Genomic DNA, 19,874 nt, shown 5'->3' on the forward strand with positions numbered 1-19,874 from the left:
CTTTCTTTCTTTCTTTCTTTCTTTCTTTCTTTCTTTCTTTCTTCTCCTCCTTCCTTCCTTCCTTCCTTCCTTCCTTCCTTTCTTCCTTCCTTCCTTCCTTCCTCCCTTCCTTCCTTCTTTCCTTCCTTCCCTCCTTCCTTCTTTCCTTCTTTCCTTCCTTCCTTCTTTCCTTCTTTCTTTCTTATTTTGGAGATGGAGTTTTGTTCTGTCATCCAGGCTGGAGTGCAGTGGCGTGATCTTGGCTCACTGCAACCTCTGCCTCCTGGGTCCAAGCGATTCTCCTTCATCAGCCCAACTATCCAGGACTGCAGGTGTCTGCACCTCACACAGCTAATTTTGTATTTTTAGTTTTCACAATGTTGCCTAGGCTAGTCTTGAACTCCTGGTCTCTGGTGATTCACGTGCCTCGGCCTCCCAAAGTGCTGGGATTACAGGCATGAGCCACCATGCCCAACATGGGGACCAGTTTTGTGTAAGACAATTTTTCCAAAGATGGGGGTTGGGGGGACGGTTTGGGGATGATTCGAGAGTGTTACATTTATTGTGCACTTTATTTCTGTTATTATTACATTGTAACATGTAATAAAATAATTACACAACTCACTATAATGTAGAATCAGTGAGAGCCCTGAGCTTGTTTTCCTGCAACTAGACGGTTCCATCTGGGGGTGATGGGAGACAATGACAGATCATCAGTCGTTAGATTCTTGTAAGGAGTGTGCAACCTAGATCCCTCACATGTGCAGTTTACAATAGGGTTCACACTCCTATGAGAATCTAATGCTGCCACTGATCTGACAGAAGGCAGAGGCCAGGCAGTAATGTGAGCCATGGGGAGCGGCTGTAAATACAGATGAAGCTTCTCTCACTTCTCTCACCAGTGTAGTCCGTGACCCAGGGTTGGAGACCCGTCTGCACTAGAAGATCAGGGCTGCTGTCACTCAGAGGAACAAGTTGGAAGCTGTTTGCACCTAAGAGTTCAAATTAAAACCAAACATGGTGGCTCACACCTGCAATCCCAGCACTTTGGGAGGCCAAGGCAGGTGGATCACTTGAGCTCAGGAGTTTGACATCAGCCTGGTCAACATAGCGAGACCTCATCTCTACTAACATTTTTTAAAAAAAATTAGCAAGGCGTGGTGGTGTACGCCTGTGGTCCCAGCCACTCAGGAGGCTGAGGCAGGAGGATCGCTTGAGCCCGGAAGGTTGAGACAGCAGTGAGCTGTGACTGTGCCACTGTACTCGAGCCTGGGCAACAGAGTGAGTGAGACTGTCTCAAAAACAAAAAAAAACAAAAAACAAAATTTTAAAAATAAATTAAAACCAAACACTATCTTTTACCCAATAAAAAGTAATATGCAAAGTCCATAAAATGATTACATTTATTGTCATGGCTACCCGTGTATGAAGCTTCTACTCTGACTGTCTCGTCTCAGCTCACTGCAACTTCCGCCTCGTAGGTTCAAGCAATTCTCCTGCCTCAGCCTCCCGAGTAGCTGGGACTACAGGCGCACACCACCATGCCCAGCTGATTTTTATGTTCTTATTAGAGACGGGGTTTCACCATGTTAGCCAGGCTGGTCTCAAACTCCACCCGCCTCGACCTCCCAAAGTGCTGGGATTACAGGCGTGAGCCACTGCACCTGGCCCTGACTGGCTCTTTAAGCTCTAAACTCCACCACAACCCACAACACAAGTACCAGTCATGGCAGAGCTGGATTTGCATCTTTGAGCTCTGACCACAGAGCCCACACCAATAACAACTGCCCTAAAGCATGACCAGGCAAGCTTGGTTTAGTAGAACCAGAGCTACTGCTTTCCAACATTCTAGGGAGTTTCCTTCCTTTAGCACACTTTCCTTAACGATGGCAGAGCACTGGGTTGGAAGAGTGCCTGTCTTCAAATGGAAGGGAAGAGCAGTAAGGAGGGTGGAGAGAGGGAGTAGGGGTTTCTGCCCTTTGTTCCCAGGTAGAGCCCAGGCTGGCCTGGCTTCCTGTAGCATTTGCTGAAGGCAGCAGGTGACTGGTACCTCAGGGCTTCTGTTGAAATCAGCACCTTCCTACCTCCCTCCATGGGGGGAAAAGGCACCTGCTTCCTCCAGGATGGAAGCCATGGTATCCCCCAGAAACTGAGTGTACCATTTAGAACACATGGTAATTCCCACACTAAAAATTCCTTTTTTTTTTTTTTTTTCGGAGACAAGAGTCTTGCTCTGTCATGCAGGCTGGAGTGCGATGGCACGATCTCGGCTCACTGCAATCTCCACCTCCCAGGTTCAAGCAATTCTCCTTCCTCAGCCTCCCAAGTAGCTGGGACCACAGGCGCATGCAACTACGCCTGGCTAATTTTTTTTTTTTTGTAGAGATGGGGTTTCCCAATGTCAGCCAGGCTGGTCTCGAACTCCTGACCTCAAGTGATCCTCCCGCCTTGGCCTAAAAGTGCTGGGATTACAGGCCTGAGCCACTGCACTCAGCCTTGAAAATTTTCCATGAATTTGAATTCAGTCATTCACAATGCTTCAAAAACCTCCAAGAATTTACATGTGCTGCATTCTTCTCTTACAAAGACAATGATGCACGAATAAACTGTTAGCATATGCAAAAGGTAAGTGAAAATATACATTTAAGAAAACATTCAGGAATGAAAAAAAATCAGTTTAGACTTAGCCTGATTTTTTGAAATCCTCCATCTATTTTAAATAGGTTATGGGTTTTTAGAGCCAAAATGGATTTCAGCATTCAATCTTTTCATTTTGCAGATGTGAAAAAGTGAGAAGCAGGCGGGTCAAGTGCCTCTGTGGGTTCCTCTGTCTCAGTGGCAGAGCTGGGACTTGACCTGAGGTCTCCTGAGTGGCTATTTGAATATAAATTGACACTATTGGATGAGATGCCTTTGACCTTGGATGGGCTGTCAGTACAGACATCAGTTGACTGCTGTGCACATACCCTTAAAGACCTCCGTCTGGCTGGGCACAGTGGCTCATACCTGTAATCCCAGCACTTTGGGAGGCCGAGGCAGGCAGATCACCAGGTCAGGAGTTCGAGACCAGCCTGACCAACATGGTGAAGCCCTATCTCTACTAAAAATATAAAAATTAGCTGGGCTTGGTGGTGCGTGCCTGTAATCCCAGCTACTCAGGAGGCTGAGGCAGGAGAATCACTTGAACCCAGGAGGTGGAGGTTGCAGTGAGCCGAGATCGCACCACTGTTCTCCAGCCTGGGTGACACAGAGAGACTCCGTCTCAAAAAACAAAACAAAACAAAACCTCCTTCTGCAAGCTTTGGGGCCACAACTTCCTACACAACTTTTCTAGTGCATTGTGGCTTTTGCAGTCCTCACCAAGCAGGCTCCTTGCTATTGATGCAGCTCTGTGATGCCAGCTCTAGAAACAAACCACCATTTGTTGCTTTCTTAAAAAAGCCTTTTAAGCTCCAGATGACATTCGGCCTCTCTCTCCTGAGCTGAAAGGTTGGTTTCTTTGAGGTTTCCAAATGGTAGCTTATGTCTTCTCAAAATGACCACAGTCCATTTGTTGGAAGGCAAAAACCTTACCTCGATGGCCCAGGTGAGAGGACACAGCTCAGGGTTGCAGTCTGAGTGCAAAGCACATAAACATCTCTCATAATAGGCTTGGAGGCTGAGCCCGGCGGCTCGGGCCTGTAATCCCAGCACTCTGGGAGGCCGAGGTGGGTGGATCACCTGAGGTCAGGAGTTCAAGACCAGCCTGGTCAACATAGTGAAGCCCTGTCTCTACTAAAAATACACACCACACACACACACACACACACACACAATTAACTGGGCATGGTGGTGCACACCTGTGATCCCAGCTACTTGGGAGGCTAAGGCAGGAGAATCACTTGAACTCGGGAGGCAGAGATTGCAGTGAGCCAAGATCGCGCCACTGCACTCCAGCCGGGGCAACGGAGCAAGACTCCACCTAAAGAAAAAATAAATAGGCTTGGATGTCGCAGAGGGTGGGAGACAAGTAGCTAGGATCTCAAGGAAGAAGGAAAACAGAGATGTAACGTGGAGCTGAAAAGAAGGTGCAGGAATTGCTTTAAAAGAAAACAAAGAGGCAGGAAGTAAGACCTGTAATTTACAATGTCCTATAAAGGTTGACTCTTGCACACATGGACTGAATGCTGTGACTATAGAGGTACTTTTCAAACTAGTACAAGAAGGAACAAGCTTGCCCAATGGTGCCATCGCTTAGAAAAGAACCCTTTATTTTACCTCCACCTAATTGCTGTGCCTCTGCAGTGTAAGAGGGCTTCAAGTCTTGGTTGGGATGGTCAGTGTGACTTTGTGCCCTCAGTCTCCCTACCTGAGAAATGAAGATTCCTGTTGTACCTGGGCCAGCTTCATACGACCTGAGCAATCACTCAGGGCCCTGTGTTCAAAGCATTAAACCATGCTTGGTGTAATGCTACGCTATTATCATCCTGGAATTCTTAATAATCTTTGAACAAGGGGCCCCACATTTTCATTTTGCACTGGGCTAGTAAATGACGTAGTTAGCCTGGTTAGTACCTATCTCAAAGGGTTGTTGTGAGTATTAATAATTTGGAAACACTTTATTATTTGGCACACCATTCATCATTCACTTTAATTCCAGCTCCCATAACTGTGTTGAATTACCAAGTGGCTATGACTGTTTTTATTATTCAAATTCTATCATAGTAGAAAGCATGCCTCGGTGAAAAAGATGATTTCTCTCCAGACCCCAGATCGATTTTACAAGGTTCATCCCTCTTTGAAACATATATTCCTTTTCCCATTTTTCCATCCTATGACTTGTTACAGTGCCTCAGAGTTTAGGTATTTGACCTACAACGCTCTTAGAAAAGTGTGGATTCCAGAGAGAAAGATAACTGAGCAATTCCATTTTCTTGCAAGATTCCAAAATTCTTAAAGAGATTAGATTAAGACCAAAATCTTTTGATTTAACAGAGAGGGGCTAAGGCACAAAGCAGAGGGAAGCCAGGGAGATGTCTTTCAGATTCTTCTCATAGCCCATGACCACCCAGCCACATTGTGCTATTCATCTGCCTCCTAAACATTGCGGCCACTTCTCCTCTTCTCTCTGGGTGTACAGCAAGCACATCAGCCCAAGCACAGCCATGTACCCCTGACTGCACTCCCTCCCTCGCCACGGCCATCTCCCCAGACCCACTTTTCCTTTTTGAGACGGAGTCTTACTCTGTCTCGCCCAGGCTGGAGTGCAGTGGTGCGACCTCGGCTCACTGCAGCCTCCACCTCCCAGGTTCAAGCAAAACTCCTGCCTCAGCCTCCGGGATAGCTGGGACTACAAGCATGAGTCGCCACACCCAGCTAATTTTGTATTTTTAGTAGAGATGGGATTTCACCATGTGGGCCAGGCTGGTCTTGAACTCTTGACCTCAGTTGATCCACCCACCTCGGCCTCCCAAAGTGCTGGGATTACAGATGTGAGCCACCATGCCCAGTCAGCACAGACCCACTTTTGTTGTTATTGTTGTTTGAGTTTTTAAAACGGCTTTATTGAGATATAATTCACATACCATTCTATTCACCCATTTAAAGTATGCCACTCAAAGATTTCTGATAAATGACATTATTAATTTTTTAAAGTCATGTTAAATATATATAAAATAAAATTTGCCATTTTAACCATGTTAAGGGTATAATTCGGTGGCATTAATTGCATTCAAAATGTTGTACAGCCATCATCATTATTTCCAGAACTTTTTCACCATTCCAAATAAAAAGTCAGTACCCATTAAGCAATAACTCTCCATCCCTCTCCCCCACCAGCTCCTGGTAACCTCAATTCTACTTTCTTTCTCTCTCTATGAATTTGTCTATTCTAGATACTTCATTTAAGTGAAATCATAGGATATTTGTCCTTTTGTGTCCCGTTTATGTCATTTAGCATGACGTCTTCAAGGTTCATCATGTTTTAGCATGTATCAGAACTTCATTCCACTTTATGGTTGACTAACATTCCATTTTTTTTACATTTAAATTTTAATTTTTTTTTTCTGAGACAAGGTCTCACTCTGTCACCCAGGCTGGAACGCAGTGGCGAAATCTTGGCTCACTGCAACCTCCGCCTCCTGGGTTCAAGCGATTCTCCTGCCTCAGCCTCACGGGTAGCTAACACTGTAGGCGCAGGCAACAGCGCCTGGCTAATTTTTGTATTATTTGTAGAGACGGGGTTTTGCCATGTTGGGCAGGCTGGTCTCAAACTCCTAACCTCAAGTGATCCACCTGCCTCGGCCTCCCAAAGTGCTGGGATTACAGGCGTGAGCCACTGTGTCCGGCCACATTCCATATTTTGTTTACCCATTCATCCACTGAGGTTTTTCCATCTGTTGGCTCTTCTAAATAATGCTGCAAGGAATATTGGTGCATAAGTATCTGTTTGAGTCTCTGCTTTCAGTTATTTGGCATATGTACTTCCAGGGCCTGCTTTTGACTCCTCCAGTCCATTTGCACTCAGCAGCTGAAAACGACTTTTTACCAACACACATCCAATCACATCACTTTCGTACTTACAATTCTTTGCTGGCTTAAGATAAAAGATGTAAATGCCCACCAAAGTCTCCAGGGCCCTGAGCTCTGGCCTGCCGACCTCTAAGTCACCTGGCTCTTCCCTTTGCTCTGCTCCGGCTGTCTAGATTTTTCTCCATCCTTCAAGAGAGCCATGCTCCTTTTGGATTTCAACATGCTGGTCCCTTTTTCTAAAATATTCATCCTCCCGCAGCACCCGGATTTTGCTAGTTTTTGCTTGGCCAATTCATCCTCTATCTTTCTCACCCATCCTGCCTTAAAATGCTCCTGAACATCTCCCTTCCTCCCTCCAGCTCAGCTCCTTCATTACTCGCTTCTGCTCCCATGGTTCCTGTCTTTCGTGACTGTCTGTTCACGGGGCATTATTGTCCAATGTCTGTCTTCTCTGCTATAATAATAACTGTATGCATTCATCCACTGGAGTCGTTTCCATCTTTTGGCCATCATCAATAATGCTGCAGTGAATACTGGTGTGCAAGTATGTTTGAGTCTCTGCTTTACCAGATAAGAAAGCCTGGGGATGTTGTCACAGTTAGTAACAGTGCTCACTTAGACATTTGGAGGCCAGTGCAGCCCACTACCAGGGCTCAGGAGCATGGCTGCCTCCCTGTGCCAACACCGTCAGTCACTAACTAGCTCAGAACCTGGCATACGCTGGTACCAATTCATATCTAAACTGGCTGAATGAACAGACAGAATGGAAAGTACAGGAGGGACTCGAGTTTTGGACAAACATTACTTACACTGTGGCTCCTAAGTGCTGGGCATCCTTACCCACACTCCCAGCCTCAGTTTCCCTAACCTAGAGAGCGCACACTAATATTTATATGTTCAAAGGTTATTGGGGAGGTTGCATTTTTATTTAACATTTTAATGTAGATTTTTAAAATCATTATGCCAGACAGACTGGGCCTCACTTGGTAAACACTGATGTTTAGCATTTAATACACCTTTCCCTAGACTGGAAGAAGGGGCCGAGATCCCAATCCGGTAACCCAGCCCCTGCTGGAGTACTGGGTGGTATCTAATGCCATCCACCCTTCTGGAATCTTTACGGCCCACCTCTGAGTGGGTCCCACCGGGACCCTCAGCCGCATTTTCTTTCACCATGCCTCCCGGCACACTCTGGGGCGTTCGCAGCTCTGAAGCCCGCCGGACAGTGCGTCCGGCCCCGCCCTGGGCCTCATTATCTACGTTTCCGCGTCACGCCCGCTGAGAACTTGGCAGGCCGTCCCGCGGGATTCGGGAACACTGTGTGCTTAGTGCCCGCCCTCCTCCCTCCCGCCGGCCCCGCGCGGTCCGTAGGGTTTGGGTCGCTGGGCCCCAGGTACCCGCACCCGGCAAGCAGCCACGGAGACCCTCGCGTACTTGTCCTCGATACCCTTGAGTTGGGGCCACGCAGGCCACTCCTCGGCCACTGGCTGGGCGTCCAAACATGGATCACCCCGCGCACAGTCTAGAGGTTCAGAAAGATGCTGTGGCCCACTTTAAAACAAAGCCCAATTATTAGCGCTAGGCGGCTGTTTGCGCCGGTCCGGTGTCAGATCCCCCAGCGCTGCGGACAACCAGTACCCAAAGGCAGGCGAGCTGGAGCTAAAGATCGCGGCTCCGGAGCCATCTGACCGGTTTTGAGACCTCCAGCTCGTCGCCGTCCTGGCTGCAAGAGCCTGGGCACGGCGCCGGGGCTCAGTCTCCTCTACTGTGAAATGGCGATAACTGTATGTGCCGGGTGACAGCACGTGGCGCGCGGCGGGTGGCGGGGATGGCAGCGGTGCGATCCCACGCCTCCAGAACCCCACCTTCCCGCGGCCCCCGATCGGCCCCGCCCCGGGGGCGCCCCAGCTGCACGCGCGGCGCTGGCTCCAAAGTGCGTCACGGGCACCGTCCGCGCTCCTTCTGCCGCCAGGGCGAGGCTGGCACCCGGCCAGCGCGGGCAGGGCCACGGGTGCCCGGCTGTCTCCCGGGTGTGGAAGGCGCTCAAGGTGCGCGGCCCGGGACGCGCTACTGGGGGCGCCCTCCGCGGCGGGCAGCGCGCCAGGGACCGGCCTGGGCAGCCGCCGGGCGCGCGAAGGCTGCGCTTTCCCTACGGCCCTCCTCGCTTCCTCCCATACGGCGGCAGCGGAGATTTCCTCTCTTGGAAACTACGCGGATCCTTTTCGGGGATCCTCGCCCCGCCCCAGTTCTCCGCCCCCTCCCCTTTGCTGGGGCGCCTGCACTGGCCCGCTCAGGGGAGGAGGCTCTGGCAGCCTGGGCGGGGAGGTGGCGGGGGGCCGCGGAGTCGCTGGCCATCGATTCGCCCCGCCATGTGACGCCGTCCTTAGCCCTGCGACCCCCCGCGCGTCCCGGGCCTGCGCGCCCGCCCCGCCGCGCCGAGCACCATGCTCCTGCCGGGACCTGCACGCCAGCCGCCGGCGCCCCAGCCCGCGCAGCATCCCGGCCTCCGCCGGCAGGTAGAGCCGCCGGGGCAGCTCCTGCGCCTCTTCTACTGCACTGTCCTCGTCTGCGCCAAAGAGATCTCAGCGCTCAGCGACTTCTCTGGTAAGAATGCCCTCCCTGGCTGTGCGCCCCCCGGCACCGCGGAGCGCCCAGGTGAGCCCTCGAATGGGGGCAGCCGCACCAGCGGATACGGCCGGGTAGGATTAAAGTTGAGGCGTGCTCACAGACACTTGTCTTGTCTGGTGTGAACCCTTGGCATATAGGTGGCTGCGAGTGAAGTGGCGACAGGGGACTGCCACTCCCAAGAAGGAAGGGTGTGTAATGTATTTAGAGTTTCTCGCCCTGCTGTTGACCTCGTCAATTTCCTAGCATTAGGGACCTGGTCCTGACCCACGCTGGTTCTCTGGAGGCTCCTTAAACTGAGCCCTGTGCTGCGCCCAGCGCTGTAAAATACACGTGTTGTGGTCGGAGGCGTTGCACCGGGTTTGCCACCCGCGTAGCCCGTTTGCCCATGTAAGGAGACTAGCCCAGGGGACACCTGACCTCGAGTCCACATTGGCAGGTAGGAAGGGAAGCCCGCGGGGACTGAAGGTCTGCTGGAAAGGCAGTGAGGGATGAGGAGATACTTAAATAACAGAGAGGAGCCTCTCTGCCAAAGTATACCAGGGTCCTCCCTCTCCAATTCCAGTTTCCTTCACAGAAAATAATGACTTCCTACTCTCAAATAAACTAGGAGGCTTTTCTTTTTGGGAATCGTGATCCAGGTTCTCGCAGCGGATCTCAGCTAGTTCTGAGCTTACAGGTGTGACTCCCCAAAGTGAAAAGTGAAAGGGATTTCTAGGTTGACGATAGACTTAGGAGCACATGCTTATGTTAGCACTGCAGTTGCTTACGGTAACACATGTCCTTGCAGACGAAACAGACCTGGATCTCCCTCTGGCAAGGCTGGAGGCCTTCAGCCAGCTTAGGGAGCAACTCTGAGCCCCACACTCCTCCTTCTCCAGGGATCTTCTGCCAAGTTCAGACTTTGCACAGTCAGTCCCTATCGGGTCCTGCAGCGCAGAGTCTTTTGCAACATAATGATGGTAAAGGGAGTCCTCCTCAGTCCTGTTTGTGCAGTAGGCTAGTACATAGCAAATTGAACAAGGGCAAAACAGAAGTTGAGTTGGGATTCTAGTTTACTTACAGAGAATGTCATTGTTAGTGGAGAGCCCTTAGGTCAGAGGTTCTTTGCTTTGAATATGTAATATCAAGGCAGTATTCCTACCTAGCAAAGGAAGCCAAGATATGCCTATTTGGCAAGCCACCCATGACCCTTTAAAATCAAGTATCCCAGGATCAGAACTCTGTGGTAAGCATTCTGGGGAAATGCATCAGGCTTTTCAAGTGCTATTAACTTTTTTTTTTTTTTTTTTTTTTTTTTTTTTTTTTTTTTGGTACTAGAACTTTCTTGGCTGCTAGAAAAGCTCTGTATTAGCTGATTTGAGCTATGGAAAGCAGTTCTGAGTTCAGCCACCATCTAGCTCTGAATTCTAGGGAAACAACTGAAAACTGACAAGCCTTTTTGTGTGTGTGACATCACTGCAACTGAACAAATATTGCTTTAGGCAAATTGCAGTGCAATCATTAGATTGTTTTCACAGATTATAGACACTTAGAGTTTTGTTGCTTTAGCGAAGCAGTTGCAACACTTGTAACAGTCTATAGATTACCACCCAAGCAGTTGCAATACTTGTAACCGTCTATAGATTACCACCCAAGTTTGGAATTGTCTGTATCTAGCAACTGTTATATACAGTGGAGTTGAGCTATCAAACAGGGAGGCTATATCCATAGTAAAATGAATGATTTGATATATGTTATTCTAAATAGTATAAACGATAAAAGGCATTTCCTTCTGCTTTCCATGCGATCCTGAATTCCAGGGTTTCAAACTCCCTGAGCCAGCAGTAGGTGGTGATATTGCTACCCACAGCCAGTCCCCATTTTTCCTCTCATCAGTGATGCTCTCCAGAGATCTGAAGATTAGGGAGAACATGTCAGAAGCCTTTTGGGGAGAAGAAAAGAAATATAATGTCCTCCCAAACCACTGAGGCCCTTAAGTTTAAACCTTAATTCCATATCATGTGAGGTCGGAGAAATATTAGAAAAATCTCAGGGAGAAAGAAAGATCATCTTCCAGAGTTGGCTCATTTGACTTGGGTTTTAGCCGCCCTCCCTCTGCAAATTCCTAAGCTCCAAAGATGACCATCTTATTGTCCGGTTCAGTGTTTCAGCTGACGCGAACCCCCTGTGGCCTGAAAGCTTGCCGCTTGTGTTCTTGGGACAGTCGGTCCTGTTCCTTTTTATGAACTTGAAGGAGTGCATAGAAACCAAAGCTGAGGCCTGGAAAGAGACAGTGGACTCTCCCCCGCAGAGCCTGATCACAATAAACAGGGCTAGACAGCAGTGTTTGACAATGCAGATACTTGCCTGGTTTTCTAAATAAGGGGAACATCAAAAACTAGCAGAGGATAGAGGAAACTTGGGACCCCTCTGCCCTGTGAAGGAGGGAGGATGGTGTATCTATGTGAAAGAAAGTGCCAGAATGTCAGGGGTCCCAGCCATTGTCTGTACAATATAGGCCCCCCTCTCCCCCAAGGAGATTAACAGTGCAGAGTTTTGGAAAGTTCCTTAAGCCTTTCTCTTCTTTGCGGCTCTTCCTTGAGCCTTTTCCTGGGGCTGTCAGCTGGTGTAGTTTTCCTGGGTCATTGATTTTTTTTGCCCTCGGGGATTCCAGCATCGATCTCACTCTTAATAAGCCAGAGGCAGCATCGTGGCCCCCTCCTTCTCCCCATCCATGCTCGTGACGTTCTAATCACCTCCAAGCCTGCTGGTAAACGGGCTCCCCAAACACCGCCTCCTCTCTCATCCCCAAAGATTTTGAGATGTCGCCAGCGGCCACTGGAAGGCTATCATCATTGCATTAAAAATGAATCCCAGCGAAGGCAAGAGAAGTTCATGCAAAATTAGTGCCTCTGATCCTTAATCTCATACTCAAATGTGCTTGGCTTTCGTCCACTTTCCTCTTTGGGATAGAGTTCTGTTCATTTGACTGCATTCTCAAATTGAGGATTTGGCTTGAGACGTCTAAATTCATCATTGACTTGAAAAACAAAACAAACCCCAGAAGTATAATGCTATGCCCATCGTCTTTGTTCAGAGAACAAGACAGGGAGCTGGAGCTTGAGGATGAGTGCTGAGAAGAGGGAGGGGTACCCTCTTGAGTACCAGCCATAAAGAGCAAGGGATCCTCTACATTTTTGCCGTAAAGAGTGGTGTTTCAGTGTGTCTCTTGTATTTAGTTTGTGATGGTCCTTCAGTACTTACTGTTTTGTGTGTGTGTGTCTGCTTTTAATTTGTGTTGTTTCTCTGCTGAAGGCAAGCTGGGTCTTCTCTTTCTTCCCTACTTCTTTCCTTTGTCTCCTTTTCTTTTTCTTTTTTTTTCTTTTTGAGACGCAGTCTCACTCTGTTGCCCAGGCTGGAGTGCATTGGTGCAATCTTGGCTCACTCACTGCAACCTCTGTCTCCCAGGTTCAAGCAATTCTCCTGCCTCAGCCTCCCAAGTAGTTGGGATTACGGGCACCCACCACCACACCCAGCTCATTTTTGTATTTTTAGTAGAGACAGGGTTTCACCATTTTGGCCAGGCTGGTCTTGAACTCCTGACCTCAGGTGATCCACCCACCTTGGCCTCCCAATGTGCTGGGATTATAGGCGTGAGCCACCGCACCTAGTCTCTTCTTTTCTTTTTCTTTCATTTCTTTTTTTTCTCCAAGAAATTCAAAGTGATTGATGGGCTTATAGGTAGAGGTGGGGAGGAAGGAAGGGAAGGAAAGGGTAGAAAGTTGTTCTAGGTTTCACTTGAATTCCTCAAGAACTCCTGGCCTTGGACAAAGTAGACATAACCATGTGTTTCTACATTTGATTTTGCCCTAGGGCACATAGTGGTGCATGTGAGAAGTAGGAGGGACAGGGGATGGGAAACAAGGGGAGTGGGGCAGCCTTTAAGGCCTTCCTTGTACCCAAATGTCCCCAGACCTCAAATAAAGGTCACTCTATAATAGAAGTGTTGTTGTTTTTTTTTAATAGAGTCATGCTCTGCTGCCCAGGCCAGAGTGCAGTGGCTATTCACAGGTGCAGTTGTAGTGCACTGTAGCCTCAAACTCCTGGCCTTAACCGATCTCCTCCTGCCTCAGCCTCCTGAGTAGCTGGGATTACAGGTGTGCACCACCTACCTGGCCTGGGCCAGTGTTCCAGTCCCTGCCATTGGTAGCCCAAGTGAGCATTAAGTGGTACTTGGTACCAGATTGTATTAGTTTGCTAGGGCTGGCATAACAATATACTACAGACTGGGTGGCTTACACAAGGAACATTTATTTTATCACAGTTCTGGAGGCTAGAAGTTCAAGATCAAGGTCTTGGCAGAGTTGGTTTCTTCTGAGGCCTGTCTCCTTGGCTTGTAAATGGCATCTTCCTGCTGTATCTTCACACGGTCTTCCCTCCACGTGTGTCTGTGTCCTAACCTTCTCTTCTTACAAGGACATCAGTCATATTGGACTAGACTCCTTCAAATGATCTCATTTTAAGCTAGTCACCCGTTTAAAGGCCCTATCTCCAAATACTATCATAGTCTGAAGTGTTAGGGATTAGGACTCCAACATATGAATTTTAGTGGGATGCAGTTCAGCCAAAACTTAGGTCATTTGCAGCCCAATAAATAAACCTGACTGGTAGCTCTTTATTTCATTGGCCAGGAATTCCAGCGTATAGAAATATGGTAATTCAATTGAACCTGGGACCTCGAGGTGGGAACTCGGTATTGATGGACACAGTTGTTCATTTTGGAGAGGTTGAACCTTGTTATTTGCTTTCAGATCAACATTGGGTCTCAGCCCTGGCAGCACAATAACATCTCCTGGGGAGACTAAAAAAATATATATAGACATTCAGGCTGCACCCCAAGACTTCTGATGTAATTGGCCCTGGGAGAGCCAGTCACTGATCTCTTTTTGAAAGCTCCCCAGGCAATTCTAATATGCAGCTAGAGTTGAGGACCACACTTTTGGAGTTCAGAGGGGAGGGTGACCTCCTGCCCATGCATCAGTTCATCCAAGGGTACACAGTGTGGCTGGGTGTCCCCTTCACCCCCTACCCTAGGGCTCATCACCAGGGAGACCAGGACTGTATTTCCCCAGCATATCAGCACCTCCCAATACAGACACCTGTGCATGCACAGCCATGCAAACACACGCATGCACACACCCTTCCCTCTGCCTTGTATTATGCCTCAGTCACATCATCCTTTTTATTCAAGATTTATTTTTACCTTAAAAAATGTATGGAGTGAAAAGCCAGCTCGTAACTAAAGAAAAACAAACCAAATATCCAAAGGAGTTGTCTAGAGGCCACAGAAGAAGAGAGATGAATAGCCAGTGTCTGAATCTGCTCATCTGTTTCCATGGAAAGTGACTACATCTGAAAAGTTTTCTGCTGGCTCTTTTTATGGCAGAGAAGAGTCTCGGCCCACAAGTGGTCCCTGTTATTGATGGCTTTGGTCTCCCAGGTGCTTTATGGGAAAGGGGAGCCTAGCAGCAGTTTCAGAGAAGAAACAGAAAGGAAGAGGGTAAAAGTTGAGCTCAGTTTTTATCTGATTTCATCCTCATAGCAACTGTATGAGATCAGGACCGGTCTCGTTTGCAGATGAGAACTCAGCCTCAGAGAGGGTAACAAACTTACCCAAGACCACCCAGCTAGGGAGCAGCGCTGAGGCAGGCTCCAGCACCAGGGCTGGCCAGAGCACAGGGATGGGGCCAGGCTGGGGACTTCGCCTGCAAGGGTGTTGGCGGTAGGGAGGAGCAAGAGCAGAAAAAAAGGTGCCACAATTTGCCTAACCTTTCTTGATCGTTCATGGGGTGATCGCTGCCAGTTCAGGTGCTTCCGAATAGACTGACCTTTTCCTACCCTTCCCTCAGCATCATTTCATCACCGTCCTTCCCAAGCGGGTGCACTCACAAAGTGGTCCAGTGGGGTAGGAGAAAAATGTCAGAACTTCTGTTCCTGCCTGTTGGCTTTTCCATCTTAACAAAAAAAAGGAGTTAAGTTTTGCTTATAATTAACATATAAATTGACAGAACACGTGATTTATAAATAAGTGTGCATATGTTGGAGATGTGTTATCAAAATGTTTCTGTTCATGATTTTTTTATAATGCTTTTCTGCCAGTAATAATAATTATTTTGAAAACTTTTATTTTAGGTTTGGGGTACATGGGAAGGTTGGTTACATAGATGAGTTCATGAGTTAAAAAATTTGGAGGTAGGTCACTGATACTCACAGCCATCCTGTTGGCTATAGTTTTATTTTTTTTTTTTTTTTTTTTTTTTTTTTTTTTTTTTTTTTTTTTTTTTTTGAGACGGAGTCTCGGCTCTGTCGCCTAGGCTGGGAGTGCCAGTGGGGCCGGATCTCAGCTCTACTACAAGCTCCGCTCCCGGGATTCACGCCATTCTCCTGGCCCTCAGCCTCCCGAGCTAGCTGGCGGGACTACAGCGCCCGCCATCTCTGCCCAGGCTAATTTTTTGTTATATTTTTAGCTAGAGACGGGGCTTTCACCGTGTTAGCCCAGGATGCGCTCTCGATCTCCTGACCTTGTGAATCCGGCCGTCTCGGCCTCCCAATAGCTGCTGCGGATTACAGGCTGAGCCACCGGCCCGGCCGGCTTAATATCTTTAAAATTCTTCGTGAGGCACCACTCTGAGGGTAGCGTACAGTGAGAGAACAATTGCTCCCTTGTTACCCACCCCTATTGCCTGACTTGATTACTGCTCTCCCCAGCTCCACAACTGCTAATCAAATTTAGACGCAGGATTTGAACCCAGTACCTATCAGGTTTTAAATATCCCTACTGATGGCCGGGCACTGTGGCTCATGCCTGTAATCCCAACACTTCGGGAGGCCAAGGCGGGTGGATCATTTGAGTTCAGGAGTTCGAGACCAGGCTGGCCAAAATGGTGAAACCCCATCTCTACTAAAAATACAAAAATTAGCTGGGCATAGTGGCGTGCTCCTGTAGTCCCAGCTACTCAGGAGACTGAGGCAGGAGAATCGCTTGAACCCAGGAGGTGAAGTTTGCAGTGAGCCAAGATCATGCCACTGCACTTCAGCCTGGGCAACAGAGCGAGATCCTGTTAAAAAAAAAAAAAATCCATACTGTCACTGAAGCTGAGCAATGGACCAAGAAGGTGGGAGCAAGGGTGGGGCTGGGGAGGGGGGGGTCTGAAGTTTTATGATACTTTGTCACTATTTTAATGAGGCTGGTATATTTGTATCCTTCTGTAAGGAAATGGTTTCTCATAATAACATAAATCCTAAATTGTAGAGGCATGAAGATTTTAGTACTGGAAAGAGAATCTTGGATTGGAAAGGCAGCTGACCAAGTGATTCTGGTGTCTTCTGAGTTTCCCCTTGCCCCTTGGGGTACCTCGTTCTGCCACCCCTTTAGTTGATTCCCACGTGTGCACCACCGGCTCAGCCGAGGCAGTAACTTCTTGGTTTCCCTCAGCATGAGTAAAAAAGTTGGTGAGTTAAAAATACTTTTAGGGTTTTAAAAATTTTTTACAGCCTAGCCTATATGGTGAAACCCTGTCTCTACTTAAATACAAAATTTAGCCAAGCATGGTGGTGGGCACCTGTAATCCCAGCTATTCAGGAGGCTGAGGCAGGAGAATTGTTTGAGCCTGGGAGGTGGAGGTTGCAGTGTGCCAAGATCACGCCACTGCACTCCAATCTGGGCAACAGAGTGAGACTCTCTCTCAAGACAAAAGAAAAAAATTAGTTTTTACTTTTGAGATAGGGTCTCGCTCTTTCACCCAGGCTGGTATACAGTAGTGCAATCATGACTCACTGCAGCCTCAACCTCTGGGGCTCAAGCCATCCTCCCACCTCAGCACCCCCTAGTAGTTGGGACTATAGTCACATGCCACCAGGCCTAGCTAATTTTTTTGGCATTTTTTTTTTGTAGAGACAGGGTCTCACTATGTTGCCCAGGCTGGTCTTGAACTCCTGGACTCAAGAGAGCCACCCGCCCCAGCCTCCCAAAGTGCTGGGATTACAGGAGTGAGCCACTGCGCCTGGCCCTAAAAATAATTTATTAAGCACATAAAACACTCTATGCCAGACACTGTTCAAAGAACTTCATGTTAACTCATTCAATCCTCCCAATTGTAGCTATAAAGGAGATGCTTGTATAAAAAGTTCAAGAAACTGAGGCAAAGAGCGTCACTTTTGGGGATTTGAATCCAGGTAGCCTTTCTAATACTAAGGGAAGAAAACAAAATTAGTTACATGTAGTTTAAAGCAGAGGCACTTCTGTCATGTTTATCTCTTCATTTACCAGAGCCGAATCTTTCCCAGGACTTATATAAGTAATGTCCATTCCTTGTCCTGTTTAAAGATAATACCATCTAGCCCCAAAGAACTGATTATAGAATTAGGTCTGTAATTTGTTTCTGGAAATTGGTGTTCTGAAACTATTTCCCCAGCAGAACACCTAGAAACGCTGAATGAAATATAAGAAACATCTTTTAATGCGTAAGTGAGTGGTTAAATATAAGAAATATCCAGGAAACAAAAATGAAGAGAGAACAGAGAACTAGGGATGATAGCTGGTGCAAACCCTATGGCTATGTTGGAGTTGCTTGATGGTCTTGACAATGAAGATTTAACAGGTGCCTGAGCGCAGGTGATAAGGCATTAGACCACTGTAAAGTGAGGGATTAGAATAAAGACCTCTATATAAAGCCAGGACCTTGAAAGCCTAAACCTTCATTAAAAGATGGATGCAAAACAGATCAGCCTTCTTGTAAAGAAAGATGACAAAGAAACTTGTCATAGCCTTGGTTCAGGATTGGAGAAAAAAATATCTCTTGAGACAGTGTAACCAAAATTCTGCCTTTTGGGGAGTCTGGGTTTTGAATTCATATTACCTTTACTGGGAAACCCAAACTGAGAAACTAAGAAAGTTGTCCCATGATACCTGGCAAAAGCAAACACACAGATACTGCTTGCATGGGAACATCATCAATATAGGCCCATCAATAGATTCCTATAGATGAAATGCTGCTGATTATGATCACACAATTCAAAATTACATTATATGAGCAGTAGTCAGCAGCAATGACATGGTTCTTAGGTAATAAAAGAGAGAATCTAGGGCTGGCCATGGTGGCTCATGCCTGTAATCCCAGCACTTTGGGAGGCCAAGGTAGGTGGGTCACCTGAGGTCAGGAGTTTAAGACCAGCCTGGCCAACATGGCGAAGCCCTGTCTCTACTAAAAATACAAAAATTAGCTGGGCGTGGTGGTGGGCACCTGTAATCCCAGCTACTTGGGAGGCTGAGACATGAGAATCGCTTGAACCTGGGATGCAGAGGTTGCAGTGAGCTGAGATTGTGCCCCTGCACTCCAGCCTGGGCAACAGAGCAAGACCCTACCTCAAAAAAAAAAAAAAAAAAAAAAAAAGAGGGAATCTAAAAAGAAATTTAAGAAGGAATCTAAAACATGAGAAAGGAACAAAAGGCTATCAAGAAAAAACAGGTGTATTTGTAAAAGAATCAAATATATTTACTCACACGAAAAATATATTCATTGACATGAAAAGCCTGATGGGTAAGTTGAAGAGCAGATTAGATATAGCTGAAGAGAGAAACAGTGAGGTGAAAAAAAAAAGCTGGAGAAATTATCCAGAATGAAACAAAACAGGTAAACATATGGAAAACATGGAAGAAAAGTCATAAGACATGGAGGATGGAATGATGGTTGAATATACATTTGATCAGTATTCCAGAAAAAGAAAGTAGGGAAAAGGAGAGAGAGGCGACACTCAGAGTGATGATGTTCTAGGATTAATTTTTTTTTTTTTGAGATGGAGTTTTGCTCTTATTGCCCAGGCTAGAGTGCAGTGGTGCAATCTCAGCTCACTGCAACCTCCACCTTCCAGTTTTCAAGCAATTCTCCTGCCTCAGCCTCCCAAGTCGCTGGGATTACAGGCACCCGCCATCATGCCCAGCTAATTTTTTTGTATTTTTAGTAGAGATGGGGTTTCACCATGTTGGTCAGGCCAGTCTCGAACTGCTGACCTCATGATCCACCCGCCTCAGCCTCCCAAAGTGCTGGGATTACAGGCGTGAGCCACCACACCTGGCCCTGTCCTAGGATTAATTTTTAAGAATTAATGAAAAATTCAGATTTAAGCATTGCAAGGAAAATAAATAAAATAAATTTATACCTGAATGTGTCATACTGAAACTGTAAAATACTAAAGACAAAGTGACAGTCTTAAAAGCAATCAGATAGTAAAGGAAATGTTATCTATAAAGACTTTGCAACAAAAACAGTGGGAGCCATAAGACAGTGAAATAATATTTTCCAGGTTCTGAGAAACAAACAAACAAAAAACAACCATCAGCCCTGAATTATATACCCAGCTAAATTACTTTTCAAGAGTGTGTGAAATAAAGACAAATTTACCACTATTGAATCTTTAAAACAGCTACTAAAGGGGTCAGGCACAATGGCTCACACCTGTCATCCCAGCACTTTGGGAGGCCAAGGCAGATCACTTGAAGTCAGGAGTTCGAGACCAGCCTGGCCAATTTGGTGAAACCCGTGTCTGTACTAAAAATACAAAAATTAGCTGGGCGTGGTGGTGGGTGCCTGTAATCCCGCTACTCATGAGGCTGAGGCAGGAGAATCACTTGAACATGGGAGGCGGAGGTTGCAGTGAGCCAAGATAGTGCCACTGCACTCCAGCCTGGGCAACAGAGTGAGATTCTGTCTCAAAAAAAA

At 47.3% G+C, this 19,874-nt stretch overlaps 1 protein-coding gene across 7 annotated transcripts in view; it reads left to right on the forward strand.

The window, feature by feature from the left end:
* Positions 1-8,020: 8,020 nt before the first annotated feature.
* The window catches only part of EVA1C (eva-1 homolog C), a 108,653-nt gene continuing 96,799 nt past the window's right edge, over positions 8,021-19,874 (forward strand). For 6 of the 7 annotated variants that reach the window (XM_017883890.1, XM_017883896.1, XM_017883894.1 and 3 more), the window contains exon 1: positions 8,021-9,093. In XM_017883890.1, coding sequence (XP_017739379.1) covers positions 8,934-9,093 — 160 coding nt within the window. In that variant the 5' untranslated portion in view covers positions 8,021-8,933. The remainder of the gene's footprint in view (positions 9,094-19,874) is intronic. The other variant, XM_017883893.1, reaches the window with a different exon arrangement.

The sequence above is a fragment of the Rhinopithecus bieti genome, unplaced genomic scaffold, assembly GCF_001698545.2.
Source record: "Rhinopithecus bieti isolate Rb0 unplaced genomic scaffold, ASM169854v2 scaffold_13207, whole genome shotgun sequence".
NCBI lineage: Eukaryota > Metazoa > Chordata > Mammalia > Primates > Cercopithecidae > Rhinopithecus > Rhinopithecus bieti.